This window comes from Rattus norvegicus, chromosome 16, assembly GCF_036323735.1.
Source record: "Rattus norvegicus strain BN/NHsdMcwi chromosome 16, GRCr8, whole genome shotgun sequence".
NCBI lineage: Eukaryota > Metazoa > Chordata > Mammalia > Rodentia > Muridae > Rattus > Rattus norvegicus.
This window is the reverse complement of record NC_086034.1, coordinates 9652813-9674368: the sequence shown is the minus strand read 5'-3', so window position 1 is coordinate 9674368 and position 21556 is coordinate 9652813. Positions and strand designations below refer to the sequence as shown.

Sequence of the window (21556 nt, the reverse complement as noted above, 5' to 3'; positions counted from 1 at the left end):
CCTTAACTAAGAAAGCAAACAGCACAGATGTATCTTAGAGGTCACTGGAGGATGTTGGTGATAGCTATGGTGATAGTTTATTCTTACCACAACCTCAGACTAAACTAACTGCTCACCAATCAGTGGACCCATGCTGTCTCACTACCTAACGGCAGCCTATTTCAGTTAAGTGAGATTTTCTTCCTTTTCTTCAGATGCTAACAGTAAAGAGAGCTCTTAAGGGTCTACATTAAGTCCTAATAACCCCTCTGTTTCACCCCAAACCTTGAACACATATTACTTGCAAATTAAGAGGAAAGAGATCTTATGTGTGGGTATGAGTCCAGAGAGGCGGCAGATCCCATGGCTAGAGGTACAGGCAGGTTGTGAACTACCCAGTGTTGGAGCTCAACCTGCAACAGCATTGTAGGTTTTTAACTGCTGTGCCATCCCATCTCACCAGCCCTAGGTTTTCCTTTCTTTTTTTTCCCCTCTCTGAGTAAAGCAGGAAGAGACATTCAAAATGCATGAAGTTAGAAACTGGGTAACAAAACTTAAGAATATAACATAGAATTGGATTTTTAGCACAGTATGCATTTAATATAACTAAATTTTCAGGGGGTTAAATATACTTGAGTTACTGATGGAAGCTAGAAAGTGTTCAGGACTACAAGAAAAGTGGCTGGCATATTATACTCACCATGCTTCCAATCCCCTCTCTCTCTAGTCTTGAGGTGCTGGGGATTGAACCTGGGACGTCGTGTATGCTTAGGTAAGAGCCTACCACTGAAAGCCCAGCCACACCCGTCGCCATTATATTTTTTAAAGGCAAATGAAGGCTAGGAATTTACCACATCTGTTGGGCAGTGGTAGCCCGTGCCTTTAATCACAGTACTCAAGAGGCAGGAGCAGGCGAACCTTTGTAAGTTCAGGCAAGCCTGGTTTACACAAAGCCTACTCCAGAACCCTAACACTGAGTTCCAAGACAGCCAGGGCTATACAGAGAAACCCTGTCCTGAGAGACAAAGCAAAACAATACAAAAAAGAATTTACCATAACTTGTGATACCAATGGCTCATTTTCCTGCCAGTTTCTAGGAAAACAAATTACGAATCCCAGAACATATAAAACCTGAGGAACATAGGTGACTTACTGGAATAACCATGATGTTTCTTTCTAGGAAAATCTTATCGGCCTCTGGAGTGGTTGGGCCATTGGCTCCTTCAGCAATGATCTGCAAAAGAATTGTGAACATGCACAGATGCTAGGAAAGTCCTCACAGGAAAGCTATGTATGTACAGATAAGGAGCTAAAAGAAAGCACATAATTTTAGTTAAAATTAAATCACTCTACCAAGTGTATCACATTGCCTTTTATTTGTCTGTTTTTCTAATTTTTTTAACCATGCTTTGAAACTGGTGATGGTGGCAGAAGACACTGGCAGACTGGGGTAGCACCCTAAGGCCCTTCCACACCGATATTGCTGACTGGTTTTTATAATGGTTTTTACCTTGGCTTTGACTCTGGGTGCATTGGATTTGGTCAACTGCTTCTCGCTGGCTGCAGGGATTAAAATGTCGCAGTCAGCCTCCAAGATGCTTCCTTCATAGACCTTGGCTTTGGGGAAGCCCAGAATTGATCCATGTTGCTGTAATTGATTGGAAATCAGAATTAATGGCTGCCAACAGAGTTTAAATGTTCGCTTTAGTGTCTACTACACAAAAACCTGCATTTTTTTTTTCAGTTACTACTGTACTTTATTGTGTTCAACCAAATCACCATGTTACAAAAATAGCAAGCTGCCATAATAAAAAATAAGGCTAAAAACCTGCATTTTAAGAGCTCTTTGAGAAGCAGGTATGGTGGCTCACTTCCCTGTACTAGGGGTGCTGAAGCATGGAGGGCGAAGTGAGTTTGAAACCAGGCTGGGCTATCCAGGGCGCGAGGCCAACAAAACATACATAGAGAAGGGCAGGTCTCAAAGACACCCTACTTGGAAGCTCATGGAAGGCAGGAGACTGACCAACCTAAGCTTGAATTAAAAGACAACAAAACAAAATAAAACAAAAAACCCAACCCAACCACCCAAAGATAAAACCAAAAGGGAGAAGCAAGATGGAAGGTTTCTGCCACCAAGCCTGATCTGAGCTCAACCACCCAGGAGCCACACGGCAGGAGAAATGACTCCTGCAAGTTGTCCTCTGACCTTCACGTGCACACGTTGGCACTAAATAAATACAAATCCATAAAAACGCCGGTCTTAGTTTTTTAGGGTGAGATGGCTCAGTGCTCGCCATCAAGCACTGACCTGAACTGAAGCTCTGGGACGTGTATGGTGGGAAGAGAGAACAGACTCCTGCAGGTCTGACCCAAGTGTACAGCACAGCACATGGTTAGATCAGAGTAACTTACCAACTTGAAATCTTCCAGTTCTTTTGGGTCAATACCATCTGGATTCCATATACTCCCATCAGATTCTCCAACACCAACACACTTAGCACCAAAACGATGTAAATATCTCATAGAGTGCAGGCCCACATTACCAAATCCCTGTGAAGAACAATTATGCATGACACAGACTTAATACAGATAGTATAATCATTTTGACCAACATAAATCCACATTCTACTAGTTTAGAAGCAAGTCTCAAAACCCTTTGTTCAAAGAAGCAATGTTCTGGGACAGCAGATGGCCTAGATGCTCCAGGTACCTGCCACCAAAGTGTATTCTGATGGTCTCAGTTCTACCCTGAGGACCCATACAGTGAAAGGAAAGAAGTTGCCTTTTGGCTGCTTTGTGTGCACACAGACATATACAGACCATATTATAAATAAATAATATAATCTGAAACCCAACTCTGTGTTACCTGAGAGACTGAGCCCTGGGACAAGTCCCAGCCACACAGTCAGAGCTTAGGTCTCGCGCGCGCCTGTGTGTATAACGTACGCTGCTGTTGGAGGGAATGCTAACCCTGAACCTCAGTGAATACAGACTGACACGACGCCCTCAGGTCCAGGTGAGCACACTGCTGCTTTAGAGTTGAAGCCTTCCCTTCTAAATGCAATGTTATGCTTAGATGAGGACCAAAAGAAGTGGTTGACAGTCATGTATTTAATATCTAATATTAAGACACATTAAATTGGGTCTAATTCTATGAATCATATTCAGGTTATGAAAAAAAAGCTTCACTCAAAAAGCAACCATTATAAAAACATAACAAGTTCTCAAAGAGTCCAATGTTAGTGCTGTAAATTGAAAAATCTTTAACAATCTAATGTGTATCAGTTACTGTGAAAACAAAACCTGGGGGCTGGTGAGACGGATGGGTAGATAAAAGCATGTGTGCCCAAGCTGGAGACCTGAATTGAATCCTTGGGATCTACAAGATGGAGGGCCTGACGTGCTCTGACCTCCAATGCCCATAAATGAATGCACGCAGCAGAACAGAGCGAGGACCCGCATTGCTTTACCTGAACAACAAACGTCTTATCGCCAAGCCCCGGGGTCATCCCTAAGATGCTCATGTAGGAAGCTTCATTGATGAAGTTCTCAATCCCATGAAAAACACCCCGGCCAGTAGCGGAGATGCGTCCGTGGATGCCTCCTTGGCTGATGGGTTTACCAGTGACGCAGGCGTGTGCATTGATATCCTGTAAGAGGTAAGAGGGCTGGAGATGTAGCGCACAGGTATACTGTGTTTTCCTGAGTGAGGCTTGAGGTTCAACCCTGGCACCATGTTAAAAAGAAAAAAATCCTGTGAGAAGAAAGAATCATCATCTAAAGAAGAATTTAGGTCTCTTTTGGGACAGGCCACTGACCTTAACCTTGTGATCCTTGTCTCAGCCTTCTGAGTGCTGGGATTACAGGCAAGTGCCACCATAGCCAACGCTAAGCGCTGTTCCTATGACCGGACCAGTACAACGAAGCACATTCTCATTAAGGGTTTGTGCATGTGGGTGTGGCCCTGCCTGTAACCCCAGTGTCTGCTGAGGCAGGAGAAGCTCAAGTTCAAAGGTACCCTGATTACACAGTAAGACAATTTCAAAACACAAAATCTATAAGGGTGTACAACCTCTGAGTATGTGTGAGTTATATTTAAAGTTCACACTCACCAACAGGGAAGGAGGCACCTTTTCCAACTTTCTGTTCTTAGGAATCTAATAAGGTAGGCTATATTTCACATTGAGAGAAACAGTTTAGGGATTTAGTGTTAAGCATAAATAACACTAATAAAATCATATAATTCAGCTTGAAACTATCATTAGTCCTTTACTGAAATCCTAAGCCATATGAAGTTAGGGCACACATTCTACTTGTAAGCACCTTAAGATTATCAATACACAATGGGGGGAGGATGGGGAGGGGAACACTCATATAGAAGGGGAGAGGAAGGGGTTAGGGGGATGTTGGCTTGGAAACTGGGAGAGGAAATAAAATTTGAAAAGTAAATAAGAAATACCCAATTTAATAAAGATGGGGGAAAAAGGAAAAAAAAGATTATCAATACAAAAAAGTTCAAAAAATAAAGAACCAACAGAGGAATTATAATTTTCTTAGATGGAAAGATGCTTTAAAAAAAAGTCTGGGATTGGTACCACACACTTATAATCTTAGCTCTTGGGTTAAAGGCAGAGAGAGGCAGGAGAATCTTTCTTTAAGTTCAAGACCAGCCTGCTCTACATAGTGAACTCCAGTACAGCCAGGGCTACACAGTAAAATCTACTCAAAGAATTTCAAAAGATGACTAACATTCAAAAGAAAATTTTTTTTTTATTTTTTTTTTTTGGTTCTTTTTTCGGAGCTGGGGACCGAACCCCAGGGCCTTGCGCTTCCTAGGTAAGCGCTCTACCACTGAGCTAAATCCCCAGCCCCTCAAAAGAAATTTTAAAATGGTGTTCATGGACAAGATGCAGAAGCCTGTACCTTGATAGCACTAACAGATCTGCAAAGTGGATGGGGGGTGATTGCGATTTTACCACCAACCTTCCCGTCTTTCAGTTAAGGCTGTGCATGTCTTTGGTTTACAAAGAGGCACGGTTAGAAAAATCCGGTCTCTGGAGTCCCAGGACATGGCTCACTTGGTAAAGCAATTGCTGTGGAAGCGTGAGCATCCCTGGGGCTTGCCAGCTGGCCATGCAGCCAAATCACCGAGCTCCAGGTTCAGCAAGCTCCTTTCTTAAAAAAACTGAGGAGAGTAGCTGTGGAGGACAATGTTGACCTTGGGTCCCACATACACACACACACAAAAAGGGGAAAAGGATTGGGAGGTTTCCTTTCTGAAGTACTGCACACTACAAACACAGCAAGCAGACCACTGTGGAGCAGACACATTCACTGACCACTCAACAGAAGAAATGAGAGGAAGCATCATCAGACCTAGATAACCAGCAGAAGGTGAACGATGAGTTTTAAACCAGTGGCAAAACATGCCTGCTAAGTGAATTATTGTCCACTGCAATAAAGTGATCAACTTCATACTACATCCCTACCCAGAAGTCACCTGACTTTTATTCCTATCATTTAAACATAGTTTTTACAGAGAGAACTTGGAATTGTATTTGCTACAGTTACCAACAAAAAGAATGAAAGCACATTAGAAAATTAGGCAGTCTAGTAAAAGCTCCCAGAGTTGTAGTTTTCCCACAGTTCTCTTTCATGAATAATTAACACCATGAACACAGAATTGCAAAGCTGGTGCCAAATAGTTCTAAATTGTGGAAATGCAAATGCTGGGGCTGAAGGAAAGCCTGTGTGAGGTTCAGGCCTGGTGCCAACGGACTCCCTAGCATACTTAGTAGGATCATGTCCCCAGCACCATATTGCCAGCAGGGTTAGGCCACCAGTAATGCTAGCTTTTTCACCTTGGTTTGTGTCTTTAGATTTCTTATCAGCCAAAGACAGAGAGCTTTAACCATCTCCATCCAAGGTTTATTTCATTCATGCTGTCACAACTGTGTAGGAGCATTGAGTAACTGCACTGCCTGCCAGCTTTCAGGAGGCAGTGCAGAGCCCAGCTCGAGAGCAGAAGAGCTCAACTCGTGCTTCCTTGACATTTAAAGGTGGTCAAGTCAGGCCTGACAGTGAAGGCTCAAGCTTAGCTCCTTGGGAGTCTGAAGCAGCATACTCTAAGTTTCTGTATACACCGGGTTTTACAGCAAGATATGAAAGTGAGTAGTAGTCCAAATCTTACATCATTGCATTTCATTTCAGAGACAGGCCTAATAAGGGCTGTGGATTGTTCTCCATACATCACTCTATTTTTTTTTTAATTTATTTATTTAATGTATATGAGTACACTGTCGCTGTCTTTAGAGCCCCCAGAGGACAGCATCGGATCTCATTACAGATGGTTGTGAGCCACCATGTGGTTGCTGGGAATTGAACTCAGGACCTCTGGAAGAGCAGTCGGTGCTCTTAACCACTGAGCCATCTCTCCAGCCCCCATACATCACTCTATTTAATCCCTCCTTCCTTCATCCTAACAGTCTGGGAAGAAGATACAAACGTTTCCTTATATATGAGGAAGCTAAGGCATAGACTCCTAACTCATAAAGCTGGTGGGCAAAGGAGGCAGGACTGCCTGTGGTCCAAGACACCGCTCAGGAAATGTGTGTCTCCTCCAAAGCCTAGCTTCCCACTAGGGCCCTGGAAAGACTGCCCTGAGGACCCAGCCTCTTACTCCCTCCAGGACTGTATTTCTCTTACATGCTCTGCCTTGCACACCAATGACTCTGTGGCTCATATCCAGCTAATTAACAGCCAAATAAAGCTCTTTTCCCAGGCAGCAGACACCTTTCAGAGAGTCCCTTTGCTTCTCTTCAATGCCACTCTTCTTAGCTGGAGGCTTTACTTAATGCCCCATTTCCCTCTCTTCATACCCGCCTGCTGTCTGGGATCTTCTATCTAGCCCTCAACGATTCCATCTCCCACTATACAGTGTGAAACACTCAGTAGAAGCTCTTCATGGCGTCTCTGTTTTTCAGGACAAAGCTTGATGTCCTGGCTGTCCTTAACAGGCAGTGACCTGGCAGGAGCTCTTTAGTCTTTTGTCCCACTCTCCTCTCCAACAACTGGTATAACCACTACCTCCCTGCTTTTGAAGTTCCCTTGTCTTCTGTATTTCAGGACTTTCTAGATACTTCTTTTTGCCTCCCCATCGCAGATGATTGTGAGTTACCATGTGGTTGCTGGGATTTGAACTCAGGACCCCTGAAAGAGCAGTCAGTGCTCTTCACTGCTGAACCATTTCTCCAGCCCCCCAAATCCCTTTCTAATCCACCCATCCAACTTTATGTTCTTGTTCTCTCTGTCTCTCTCCTCTCAAAATAAATAAGCTGTGCGTGCCTTTTATCCCAGATCTCAGGAAGCAGAGGCAGGAGGATGAGTGTGAGGCCAGTCTGGTCTACAGAGCTAGTTCCAGGACAGCCAGGCCTACACAGAGAAACCTTGTCTGGAGGAGGAAAAGGAGAAAAAAAGTCACTTCTCAGTTTATGGATAGTGTTTTCCAGGGTTCTACAGCTTTCAGACATGAAGTTGTTCCCTCAGCCCTGGGTTCCCGAGCTGTGAAGATGGAGCTGGTGTTACACAGATGGCCACTCTTCCTGCAGGATCTGTCACAGCAAAGTCTCTTCACTATCTGTCAAGTAAGCCCACCCTGAGACTGGACATCGTGTGCTTCACTTACCTTCTGTACCTTTACACACGCACGTCTTACCTGCAACCTCAGCTGTTTTCCTCCTCTTAGCCCCCAAAGCTCCAGATGTTGATATTCAACCAGATTTTCAAGGTCCAGCCCAAATATCCCTTCAAAAAGGCCTTCTTTAAGAACCCAGAAGTCTATCTTCATATTACACCAGTTCCATACCTTAGCTCCTCTTTAGGTGAAGAGCACTTTTGAGGGAAGGCAGAACGGAACGTAGCATCTCGTGCTTTCACAAGTGAGCTGGCTGGGAAGGGTCTGAGCAAAAACCCAGGTGTTCGCGCTCACTGTGCTTACAGTTCCAGAACAGAGGGGCAAGCAATGTGCACATAAGTGTACAATTAAAGGGAATGAACCCAGCGACCAACTTCTCATTAAAACAGTGACTCATTACTTTTGTGGATAGCAATGTAGGAAGCCTTGGGTTTCAGTGGATACTCACATAGTGCCCTATGGTGCTGGCATAGGTGTCAGCGATCCAGGACATCTCCCGCTCGCCCGTGCTCATGTCTGGGGCAGGCACATCAATGCCAGGACCTGGGAGCACAGGGAAAGGGCAGTGTGCCAGTTTTTAAGATAAACTTATCCCAAACATAAAGATGCTTGTAATTCTCTAAGAGAACAATGTCAACTGTGGCTAGAAAACTTTATATATTTCACTTTGGTAACAAACTGAAGCTATAAAAATTTTCATTTAAATGTCTCTTTATGAAACTTGTACACACAATGTCATGTCTCTATTTCTTCTACTGGAATTTACTCTGTTGTATCTGCAAGTTACCTACAGACAATAGATTTAAGTTACTCCTGGGACCTCAGGGTATGGTGATGGCAAATGTTTGGTCTCTCAACCTCAGTTCCTTACACTGTAATTAGAGATAATAATCATTTGATCACTATTAACAGGATCCTCCTGGCTACTGAGTAGATGGGCAGGAACAGTTATCTCCCTATTGGCTGAGGTCTTCTCAATAAGTAGGGAGGGAGGGGGAGGCGACACTGCTGCAGCAAGTGTGTAAGGCTGTGACACTTCTACTCGTGGAGCACCTCTGACTTATTAGCCAGTGTCCATCAGGTGCAGTGTTTAGTTCTCCAGAGCAGCAAACTACAAAGTAAGGCTGGGAATAGCAATGGCTCCTGGGTAATAATAGCACTGTGCTGCTTCCTACCCCACTGGGCACGGTGAACTCACTGAGCAACACATGCAGTGATGCTCACTCCAGCAGTAACGGAGAGCTAAATACTCTCAAAACGAAAAGATAAGAAAGATGCCAGTTAGGGAAGATTTGGCACGGCTACACAAAGAACTAAATAGCCATTAAAAATGACTACGGAATCATCACCAAGTTCACCTGTGTAAAACAGCAGGTTTCATACAGTCACATGTTCTCTTTTTCCCTCCCTCTCTAGCCTCTGCAATACATGTGTCTCTCTATATACACACGTACACAGTGTATACAGGTAGAGTAAGATAGGTGTCAATAACTTGTTTACTGTATTCTTGTCTCTTAGCATTCTAACTTCCTACAAACCTTTAAGTTAAGGTTCAGGTTTTATGACCCCACTAAATATGTCTCTCCGCACTCTTGTCTCTGAATTTTAGGCATCTTTAAATCTCAGAACAGCTAACCTCCATAACCCTTTCTAGTTGCATCCACTGATTAAAGGGTCTGCTTGTCTGGTCTGCTTACTTTCTATTTCTCAAGAGTGATATATATATACCTGGGTTACAAGTTAGAATTGTTTTGCCAATTTATAATACATATTTCTCCCTTAAGCTAAGGACAAATTGCTATCAGATCTGTTTAGAATTATCTAGGAGGATTATCTTAGTTTTCAGCAACATTACTTGCTTCAAAACAAGTATGAATTGGTCAGTCTGAGGTGAGCAGTTTGTCAATCAAAAAGACATACTGAAAAACACAGACATGACTATTGACTGATAAGCTTGCATTTCCCAAGTTTCACAAGGGGAGCAAGGAGAAAATCCACTAAAAATTAGCCTAGACATGCTAAGGATTAGACTGATTTCCTACTATGTTCATGAGTCTCCTGCCTCACACAGGATCAATCTACAGGATGTACAGATTACAAGTAATTCTTGCACTACAGATAAATCCCTAAATCCACTTTGTTTGGAAAAAATTAAATTCTAACAGAACATGCACATAAGGGAGGAGTTGAAATCCGAGTAGTTCTGGAGTATGGAGACATCGGGAATGTGGGGAACCTGAAGGGCAAAGTTACACACACACACACACACACACACACACACACACACACACACAAAAACATTTCCAAGCTTTTCTAAGAATCTGAAGAGGGAGTATTTTTCAATTTGTTCTGTGAGGCTGCTATTACTTTATTACCAAGTTACCAAGTCTGGACAAAGTAATCGTAAAGGGAAAAACAATCTCCAAGTCTAAGCTGATAGCATACAGAAACAAATAGCCACACTGGCCTACACATGCTAAACTTCATGTATTTCCTTTATACAGGGAAAACACACTGTAGTCAATAAGTGCCATCTTGTCCATGTGGGTTTGATCATAGAAATCACTAAGTATGCTAACAAAACAACTCACAAACAGCCAACCCAAGCCCACAGTAAATTGTTACCCTTAGAACAGCATCAAAAAAACTATGTAGTTGGCTCTAGTATTGAGAAGTATGAAGCAATGGTTAAAGAAATAAGAGGCCCAATAAGCAGAAAGATGTCCATGTTCATGGATTAGAAGAGTCGATTTGGTAATATGGAAATCTCCCACAAGATGGCCTCTATAGTCAACATAATTCCTATCAAATTCTTACTTTACCTCCTCAACCTCACTCCACCCAGACCTGACCCTAAACTCCCAGCATTAACAGGGTAAGAATTCAGACTCAAGTCTGGATGGTGAATTCCGTGAGAAGATAACAGATAAGCTTTCAGTTTGTCCTCTACAAGCAAAAGGGGCCAAATCACTCACACTTAATGTACGCCTGGCTCCTTCAGAGATTAAATGAGTCACTTTTGGAACTGTCAAGACTTACAACTACACTGGGAAGAATTTATGAAAATATGGTGATAAATATGACTGAATGAAATCTAAAAACTCAAGGATGTTAAAATATAATTAGGCACCACCAGGCTGGAATGTGAACTCACTGTCTTGAAATCATCAAGGATCCTGTGGTCATGAGTGAGGTGCTCATTAACTTCTGCTGGTAAAATGTCCCTGTGCAATGAGGCACAGGTAGAATCCATAGCAGTGTCCAAATGAAGGAGTCAAGAACCCTATTGACTTTAGACAGTCTCCTAACGTTCCAGTCTTTCCTATATTCACTCCTGTATTAACTCATCTATTGCATACCTTACCTCCTAACAACAGAGCAAGTTTCAATATACAGCTTAATTCCGTGAAGGAAACATGAAGGGAAACACTAAGGCAGGAAAGCCGAGGTAAGAGTATGGTGTGCCCAACGCCATGTCAGCCAGTTTCCCTTGGTTTAAGGTCTACTGAGTAACCTTACTTATTTCAGTTAACCAGAAGCCCGGAGAGCAAGAAATAGAAGACAAACTACTTAGAAACTGAAGAGTAAGAAACATGTTACACACCACAAAGAATATTCCTCTCACAAAGAACATATCAACACAAATACGAGACAAGAAGACTATGAAGCAGATGGACGTCTCCTTAGAAATGGAGCATGCTCACAAACGCTCCTTCCTGTAACTGACTTGAGCACGCCTCAGAAACACTGAAGGAGAATGGGGTAGCAAGCACATCACAGCACTTTGTAGTCTGTCTCCATGCAGAAAAGGCCGTGCGTGACTAAGGCAGGAAAGATCTCCTTAGTGTCCTTGTTCCACACTGCAGCGGGAACCTGAACTTGTTAAAGACAGGCCAAGATATGTCTGTCTCTGAGAGCTATAAACAAACCTGTTTCCAGAAGGGAAAGGACAACGATATTCGGTTTATAAAAGCAGAGGTTTAATCCAGACCATTACTTTTTCCGTGTTTCCCTTTATGCAGAATACATAGGGCAATACATACCAATAAAACCCTTCTTTGCCAGCTCCATGGTGAATCTTCGTGTAATCTTTTCTAATTCATTATCCTTCAGAGAAAAACAAACAAAAAACACAAAGAAACATTTTTGATATAAAGATCAAACTGAAAGAGGATTCTTATGTTTTCTATGAAAAAAACCTTCCCACACCTGCTCACACACTCCTCAGCACAAGCTGGAGAGCAGGCACTTGCATGTACTTTCTTTTTTTTTTTTTTTTTTTTTTTTTTGTTCTTTTTTTCGGAGCTGGGGACCGAACCCAGGGCCTTGCGCTTCCTAGAAAGCGCTCTACCACTGAGCTAAATCCCCAACCCCTTGTATGCACTTTCTTGAGCCAAGGTTTTAGTATGTAGCAGTCTACATACTCACTATGTATCTCAGACTGGTAAAGAAAATTAGTAGTCAATATTTCTAGTATAAAAAAATTTGGTTTGGTTTTTCAGTCAGTGTTTCTTTTTGTAGTTCCGACTGTCGCGAACTCCGAGATCCATCTGCTTCTGCTTCCCAAGTCCTGGAATTAAAGGCGTGCACAACCATTCCCTGGTAAAAAGATGATTTTAAAAGGCCTGCTTGGACTGAAGCGAATTCAACCAATGTTGTGAAATCCTGTCTCAGAATAAAAAGAGAGGGATGAGGAGATGTAGCTCAGCGGTAAGGACTAGAGCCTTGGTTCAGTGAAGGCATGACTGAGAGAGTCTTACTATGGATCCCTGGCTGGCCTTGAACTTGCTATGTAGCCTAGACTGGCTGTGAACTCAGAGACCTAGCTACACCTGCCAGGTGTGGTGTCTGTAAGTCCATCATTGGGAACACTGAGGCAGAAAAATGTAGAGAGAAATAAGGATATATAGGTATAGGCTATGTAGGGAAACTTCTTTGTTTAAAGTGTGTGTGTGTGTGTGTGTGTGTGTGTGTGTGTGTGTGTGTGTGTGTGTGTGTGTGTGTGTGTAAAGAAGAACATGACAGTGCATCCTGCAATCCCAGTTCTTAGGAAGTAAAAGAAGTCATTCTAGGGTATGTATATAGTTGGTACCAGGTCAGCCAGGGCTTCAAAGCAGTAGCACCCCCAAATCCCTCCTCTTTTCAGTTTCTGTTGCTCGCTCTGCCTCTCCCTCCCACTCCTCCCCATACTCACACAAACAGTTCTAACTATACAGATCCTGAGGTGGTTTAGGGAGCGGCACCATTACTAGGTGTGGCCTTGCTGGAGGAAGTGTGTCACTGTGGGCTTTGAGGTTTCAGATGCTCAAGATGGGCCTAGTGCAGCACAGTGTCCCTCTGCTGCCCGTGAATCAAGGTGCAGAACTCTCAGCTTCCTCTGCAGCACCATGTCTGCCTGCATGCTGCCATGCTTCCCACCATGATGATAACGGACTAAACCTCTGAAACCACAAACTAGCCCCAATTAAATGTCTTCCTTTATAAAAGTTGCTGGGGTCATAGTGTCTCTTCACAGAGATAAAACTCTAAGACAGACTTCATGGGTCATGTCTGTACTTTCAAACCGCCCCCCCAAAAACCCCAAATAAACAAAAAACCCCCAACAAAATCACATGCAAAAAGTGAGGGAGGGGTTGGGGATTTAGCTCAGTGGTAGAGCGCTTGCCTGGGAAGTGCAAGGCCCTGGGTTCGGTCCCCAGCTCCGAAAAAAAGAACCAAAAAAAAAAAAAAAAAAAAAAAGTGAGGGAGAGTTGGGGTCTAACACAGATGCTTTAACATAGGCACGAGGGTTAAGAGAATGGAAATCCAAAAGGACAAGGCACATCCAAGAGTGTGGGTGTGGGCTTCTTGAAAAGGTTACAGAGACAAGACACGCAAGTATGGGTGATAGTGTGCTCAAGAAGTCATCCAGTGGTGAACTTCAGAGAATAAGACCACACAGCTAATCACTGTAGCAACCATTTAACTAACTTGGAACAGAATAAACGTGATTTTTACTAACTTAGTTATTTGTTGCTAGAACAAAACCTTGATATTAAAACTTCAGATCAAAATCTTATTTACTTTATTTTTATTTTTATTTTTCCAAGACAGGGCTATGGCTGTCCTGGAACTTACTATGTAGATCAGGCTATCCTTGAACTCAGAGATCTGCCTGTCTCTGCTACCTAAGTGCTGGGATTGAAGGTGTGTGCTACCATGCTGGCTTAAATCTTCAGATCAAAATTTTTAAAAAATGGATGTAAATGTCTATCAACATGAGAAGTATTAATTACTTGTTAAGCAAGTAAGAAAGACATCAACAGCAAACAGGTATGGCAAAATACATTAGGTAATTTACAATTGATTCAATCATTATTTGCTTTCCAATTCCTTCAGGAAAGCAATGGAAACCATTAATCTCACTGGCATGAGGAACACAATTTTAGGCGCTTGCTATGTGCATAATACCAGTTGGATACTTACTGTATAGTTCTTGGGATTGATCTTAACGCCTGCTTTAGCACCTCCAAATGGCACATCTGAAAGAGAAAACTGAAAGATGTTGTTCCATATAAAGTTTAAAAAATATAAAAACAAAGTATTACCAATACAGGGAGAGCAATCAAGTGTTTGTTTCTGAAGTATTCTTGCATTTCAGGTTTTCTTTTAACTTCCCTACACACGAGTAGTTATCTTTTAACTTCCCTATAAACGAGTAGTTATCATCTTTTAACTTACCCATACACGAGTAGTTATCTTGAGGGTGGGCTGTAACACTAAATAAGAATTTTATGTTTCATATACACAGAGTCTACATTTTACTGTTGCTTACACTTTGCTTTTTATCCATTTGTTTTTCGAGACAGGGTTTCTCTGTGTAGCCTTAGCTGTCCTGGAACTTTCTCTGTAGACCAGGCTGGCCTCAAACGCAGAGATAGACCAGCTTCTGTCTCCAGAGTGCTGGGATTAGAGGCATGTGCTCTCACCCCACAGCCTGATAGCTACGTTCTGACAGTAGCTCACCCCGTAAGATCAGGTCTGGAGCCTTCTACTCTGAGCACTATTTCGGTGCTCATAGTTTCAGATGTGGAATATTTTCAAGACAGGGTTTCTCAGTGCAGTCCTGGCTGACCTGGAACTCAGATCCATCCTATACGCGAGTGCTGGGATTAAAGGCATGACCCACCACCACCCAGCTACATGACTGTTTTTTTGTTTTTTTTTTCTTTTCTTTTTTTTCCGGAGCTGGGGACCGAACCCAGGGCCTTGTGCTCGCTAGGCAAGCGCTGAGCTAAATCCCCAACCCCTACATGACTGTTTTTGTTTTTTTTTTTTTCTTTGTTTTCAGAGCTGGGGACTGAACCCAGGGCCTTGCGTTTGCTAGGCAATCACTCTACCACTGAGCTAAATAAATCCCCAAGCCCTACATGACTGTTTTAATGCTAGAAAATCCCCAAACTATCGGCGCTGAAGTCCAGGTTAGTTGGCAGAGTGCCTGCCTAGGATGAAAAATGTCCTGGGCTCAATTCAAAGCATCACAAGAAAACACAGGCGTTAAACTTGAAATGAAATCTTACTGAACAGGTATTATAATGTCAGGCAGCTGTTAATTACATTTAATCAGTATTCTATTGCTTCTAAGAGAATACTGAATTTACTTTCCTTCGATTATGATTTATTTATAGACCATGGATAGGCATTTAAAACAAGGACCTGGGGTTGGGGATTTAAGGCCCTGGGTTCGGTCCCTAGCTCCGAAGGGGAAAAAACAAAACAAAACAAAACAAAAAAACCAAAGACCTATGTTTAAAGAAAATTCAGTTAGCTTCTATAAAAATTTCAGTTTTGGGGCTGGGGATTTAGCTCAGTGGTAGAGCGCTTACCTAGGAAGCGCAAGGCCCTGGGTTCGGTCCCCAGCTCCGAAAAAAAGAACCAAAAAAAAAAAAATTTTTTTCAGTTTTAAGTTTGGAAATGATGACAAAGTTCTTATTTCTTTAATTACCATGTTCTCCTTGGTAATATATATTCACATATTGATGTGTGTTTCAGCCTATACTCATGTACAACGGTAATGCAAACACACAAGTAAGAAGGGAAACCTGTCTATACTTCCCATAGCCCCTACAGAGACCCTAAGCAACCAAATCCTCGTGTTATATAATTTAGAAATGGAGAAGACAAATGAAAGTTAAAAAACGACGACAAAAAACAAAGAAATCCCCGAAAAAAACAGGTCAGGTTTGGTGACATACACCTTTAACCCTAGCATTTCAGCATTTGGGAGGCAGAGGCAGGAAGATCTGAGTTCAATGCTAGACTTGTCTACATAGTTTCAGGCCAGCCAGGGCTATATAGTTGAGACATTATCAATAAACAAAGCCCTTTCAAAAAACAAAAACAATTCTGTTAAATATTTTTATAGCACACTAAAAGTAACCATGGGGCCCAGCAGGTAAGTCTTAGAAGCTTGACAACCTAAGGTGGATTCCAGGAACCTAAGAAAAGGAAGTAGGAGAGAACACCTCTACAATGTTGCCTCTGACTTTCACATACACATCACTATAAACACAGAAATAAAAAGTCAGAATTCTAAAAGTAGCCGTGGATGTACACATTTCCCCAAAGAGTTGTAGGCCCGGCAGGAAGGCTACTCACCAACCACTGCACACTTGTAGGTCATTAGGGACGCCAGCGCCTTCACCTCATCCACACTCACGTCAGTGCTGTACCGGATACCTGGGGAGAGTCATCAAAACAGGAGGAGAGACACAATTACATTTACAACTTCTGGTGAGTTAATAAATAGTTATAAGGATGAGGATTTAGCTCAGTGGTAGAGCGCTTGCCTAGTAAGTGCAAGGCCCTGGGTTCAGTCCCCAGCTCCGAAAAAAAAAAAAAGAAAAAGAAAAAAAATAGTTATAAATTGAAACCCTATACCTCTTATATTTTACAGACAAGCTATTTCTTTTTTTTTTTTTTTGACAAGCTATTTCTATAGACAACTGAAATACCATTTTTTACAAGTTTTTGAGACCGGGTGTCTCTGTGTAGTCCTGACTGTCTTAGAACTTGCGCTGTATGGTCAGGTTGGCCTTGAACTCAGATCCACTTGCCTCTGCCTCTGTGCTGAGCTATAATACTTGAAATATCTTATGTATAAGGATACCATAAAAGGTAAAAAGGAAAAGCTCTCTCTAGATACCCAAAACGAGTGGGCACCAAATTAATTTATTCTGATAGCCAAGAGTGGTCATGAAGACTAGTTTTTACTTACGAAGAATCCTTAGAGAGTTAAAAAAGAAAGCTAGTACTCAAAAGGTTCTCAGTTTAACACCCAGCATTGCAAAAATAAATAAATTCATGCCTTAGCAGGTAACAATATTTCCCACTAGGCATAATTATTTGTCTTCAATTCTTGGAACCTCTTTGGTAGTAGATAATGGATACACACGTGCTGTGGTACCCAATATACACACAAATCAATCAATACCAAATCAAATAAACAATGATTACTTCTCTTCCATGTAGCACTTAATTAATATTCTCTTACTACAAAAATCTTGGAAAGTTAACAGCCAGAAATGTAGAGTGTAACAATACAAGTTTCCACTGAGGATCTACACACTCAACGCTAAACAATATTAGTGGGGCAGCCGTGGTGGAGCGCACCTTTAATCTCCGTACTCAGGAAGCAGGGGCAGGAGGACCTGAGAGTTCATGGGTGGCCTGGTCTACAGAGTGAGTTCCAGGACAGCCAGGGCTACAGAGAAACTGTCTTGAGAAACATAACAAAGCAGAACAAAATCAAAACACATGTTTCCAATAGATGAACTGTTTTGTTTGTGGAGAAAAATTTCCCCAGCTACACCCATGTGGAATTATTAGTCATACCACAGGCATTTTCCTGCAGACTATGAACTAATGAGAAACTTCTATTGGAGTGAGGCTTGGGAGGGCTGTCAGGAAGGCCTAAGAGTAAGCCCTGGAACAGACAAAATTAGGGTAAGAAGGGAGCAGAAGATAATGAAGATTGTGTTACCTGGGGTCCAGAAAGTTTTCTTTTTTTAAATTTCTTTATTATGTATATGAATACACTGTAGCTATATCTTCAGACACCAGAAGAGGGCATCAGATCCCATTACAGATTACAGACAGCTGTGAGCCACCATGTGGTTGCTGGGAATTGAACTCAGGACCTCTGGAAGAGCAGTCAGTGCTCTTAACCGCTGAGCTATCTCTCCAGCCCCAGAAAGTTTTTTGTGAGCTTTCTAGGTACTCAGTAGTACACAGGTCCTTTTACTGCTCCTGGGCTGTGGGCACAGTAGTGATAACACAGGACCTCAAAGTGAACCCCATTAGACAAAAAGATGCCGCGGCCCCAGGGAAGGTAGTTGTCCTCTCCTGGGATCCAAACCTAAACATAGTCAGTCACTAACTTTGGAAATCCTTCACCACATTCGAGTAGACATTTAAGATACTTATGTGAGTCCTGAGTGAGCTAACCCAATCACAGAAAGACATACATGGTATGCACTCATTGATAAGTGGCTATTAGCCCAAATGCTTGAATTACCCTAGATCCCTAGAACAAACGAAACTCAAGACGGATGATCAAAATGTGAATGCTTCACTCCTTCTTTAAATGAGGAAAAAGAATACCCTTGGCTGGGAAGGGAGAGGCAAAGATTAAAACAGAGACTGAAGGAACACCCATTCAGAGCCTGCCCCACAGGTGGCCCATACATATACAGCCACCCAATTGGACAAGATGGATGAAGCAAAGAAGTGCAGACCGACAGGAGCCGGATGTAGATCGCTCCTGAGAGACACAGCCAGAATACAGCAAATACAGAGGCGAATGCCAGCAGCAAACCACTGAGCTGAGAATAGGTCCCCCGTTGAAGGAATCAGAGAAAGAACTGGAAGAGCTTGAAGGGGCTCGAGACCCCAAAAGTACAACAATGTCAAGCAACCAGAGCTTCCAGGGACTAAGCCACTACCTAAAGACTATATATGGACTGACCCTGGACTCTGACCCCATAGGTAGCAATGAATATCCTAGTAAGAGCACCAGTGGAAGGGGAAGCCCTGGGTCCTGCTAAGACTGAACCCCCAGTGAACTAGACTATGGGGGGAGGGCGGCAATGGGGGGAGGGTTGGGAGGGGAACACCCATAAGGAAGGGGAGGGGGGAGGGGGATTTTGCCCGGAAACCGGGAAAGGGAATAACACTTGAAATGTATATAAGAAATACTCAAGTTAATAAAAAAAAAAAAAAAAAAAAAGATACTTATGTGAGAACAGGACTACAAAAATGAAGGTATATTGTGTTAAATTAACTACCGCAGCAGCACAATTGGAATATATGAAGAGCAAACTACAATTCTGGAAACAGAGGAAGGGATATTCTGATTTTTTTTCTTTATCCTAAAGTATCAGAGACCTGTTAGCCTCTAATTCCGTTGGCATTACTGTATTTGGTTTGGGGCAGCAATGTTAGTGGGTTTAGTAGATTAGCACTAAGAGATATGGCTGGATATAGAGGATTTTTTAACCTGAAAGCAGGAGCCCCATGGCTGCCTGACCTCGAATGGCCAATGGGTCGATTACAGAACTGTGGACTACTGACTGGATGTCATCAGGAGGGGCCTCAAATCTAGAGCCATGTTCTGTCCTGCTGACGAAATAACTCAAGCTCTACCTAGTCCAGCAGAGAGAACTACACACGCCTCCACGGTGATGTTCATTGTATCAACTAGGGAGAAACTGGAAGGGTAGAGCCTTAGCCATTTCACCGAAGGAAGTCAGGGCAGGAACTCAACAGGGCAGGAACGTGGGGTAGGAGCTGCTGCAGAGGCCGTGGGGAAGTGCTGCTTACTGGCTTGCTCCGTCAGCTTTCTTATAGCTCCCAGGACCAGCACTGCCCACAGTGAGCTGGGCCCTCCGACATCATATGCTAACTGAACATGCTCTACAGGCTTGTCTGCAGGCTAATCAGGCAGGCATTTTCTCAACTGAGATTCCCTTTTCCAAAATTACTCTAGCCCACGACATGCTAGCCTAAGACTTGCCAGCACAGGGAAGGCAGGATGAAAACTTCCACTCCAGGAAGCTTTGAAACTAGAGTTTATTCTTAAAAAGTTAACAGGGACTTTGACTTTCACATTTAATACTAAGGAAATGCAAGAGATAGACACAAACTACACATGGTACAGTCACTGCTCTAGTCTTTACTATTACACTTTCTTTATATTTCATGTGTTTGGGTGTTTTGCCTGTAGGTCTGTGGGTCATGTACATGCCTGGTGTCTGCAGAGGCAGAAGAGGATGTCAGATCCAAACTCAAGTTACAAGTGGTTCCGAGCTTCGATGTGGGTTCTGGGATTGAACCTGGGTCCTCAGCAAGAGCACCAAGTGCCCTCAAACACTGAGCCCTCTTCCAGCCCCTCTAGTGCATTTTAATTATCACATGATTCTCAGCATGCTTAGGAACCTAGTGACTGGTGGATTCTATTTAGTTCAGGCTGGCCTCAGTGGCCTGTGTGCTGAGATTATAGGCATGCACCATCATACCTGTCACCCAACTTTATACTCAGTAGTTCAGCATCAAACCTCTTGATGAAAGTGTGACTAAGTCATCATTAAAAGAATGTAAAAACATGAGCTGGAGAGATGGCTCAGCGGTTAAGAGCATTGACTGCTCTTCCAGAGGTCCTGAGTTCAAATCCCAGCAACCACATGGTGGCTCACAACCATCTGTAATGGGATCTGATGTCCCCTTCTGGTGTGTCTGAAGACAGCTACAGTGTACTCATATAATAAACAAATAAAGCACAAAATAGCTGGAGTAGATAGATGGGCAAGTCAACAATCAGGGCACTGAGGCAGAAGCCCAAGTCCAGTGCACGTCTGGACAACACAAAAACATCCAGTTAGTTATAGAGTGAGAACGCATCCCCAGGCTAGAAAGATGGTTCAGCAGGTAAAGGTGTTTGTAGCCAAAAGTTCCATTGCCAGGGTCCACATGGTCCAAAGGGAGGACCAGATTTCTGTAGTTGTCCTCTGACTCCCATGCACACGTCCCAACCCCACATAATAAGTAAATGTAAAACGAAGTTTAAGTCTCACAAAAATGAAAACAGAACCAAAGCAAACCAATGCTACCCCGCTTCAAAACTAGCTGGGATTGCTATGGTGATAGAGAAAAATAAACCACCAGCTCAATACTTAGGAAAAAAAAAAAAAGACTAAGTAAAAAAACCACAACTGATAGATAGCTTGACATTTTTTTTTCTCCTGTTTCTAGATGAATCAAAACCAAACACACACTCACATAACTCCTTAGCTACCATCCTTTTGTATGATGAATCAGTAAACATTTATGGAAACTCAAATGTTTTTAAATATTACTTGAATTGGGATCTCCTTAATGGGGCATAGCTTGTCCACCTGGAACTCAAATTCCAGTGGTATTCTAAACTATCTACTTAATAAACAGGAGTCCTAGGCTGTGACTGTAGCTCAAAGGCACAGCGCTTGTGCAAGGGCCTGGGTTTCTTCACTAGCATAGAAAGCAAAGGAAGAAAAGGAGGGAGGGAGAAGGGAAACCAATTAACTTACTCTGTGGTGCCAAGGAACTGCTCTGTCTAAGAAGTCAGGAAACATAGGTTTTAAGAACTGCTAACCCACTTGGAAGAGACAAACTTAAGCTTCTTGGGAAACAAAGTTTAGCTTCTTCATTAAATATTTAAATTATGTCTTACATAAGACTTTCTTTTTAAAAATTACAACTTAAGGGTTGGGGATTTAGCTCAGTGGTAGAGCGCTTGCCTAGGAAGCGCAAGGCCCTGGGTTCGGTCCCCAGCTCCGGGGAAAAAAAAAAAAATTACAACTTAAGTTACTT

General features: G+C 42.7%; 1 protein-coding gene across 1 annotated transcript in view; it reads right to left on the bottom strand.

Moving 5' to 3' along the window:
* Positions 1-21556, bottom strand: part of Glud1 (glutamate dehydrogenase 1) — a 33647-nt gene that overhangs the window by 5847 nt on the left and 6244 nt on the right. Inside the window, exons 2-9 of the mRNA NM_012570.2 lie at positions 16310-16390; positions 14138-14193; positions 11716-11779; positions 8121-8215; positions 3450-3629; positions 2392-2529; positions 1490-1627; positions 1133-1213 (exon numbers count right to left, since the gene is read on the bottom strand). Coding sequence (NP_036702.1) covers positions 1133-1213; positions 1490-1627; positions 2392-2529; positions 3450-3629; positions 8121-8215; positions 11716-11779; positions 14138-14193; positions 16310-16390 — 833 coding nt within the window. The remainder of the gene's footprint in view (positions 1-1132; positions 1214-1489; positions 1628-2391; positions 2530-3449; positions 3630-8120; positions 8216-11715; positions 11780-14137; positions 14194-16309; positions 16391-21556) is intronic.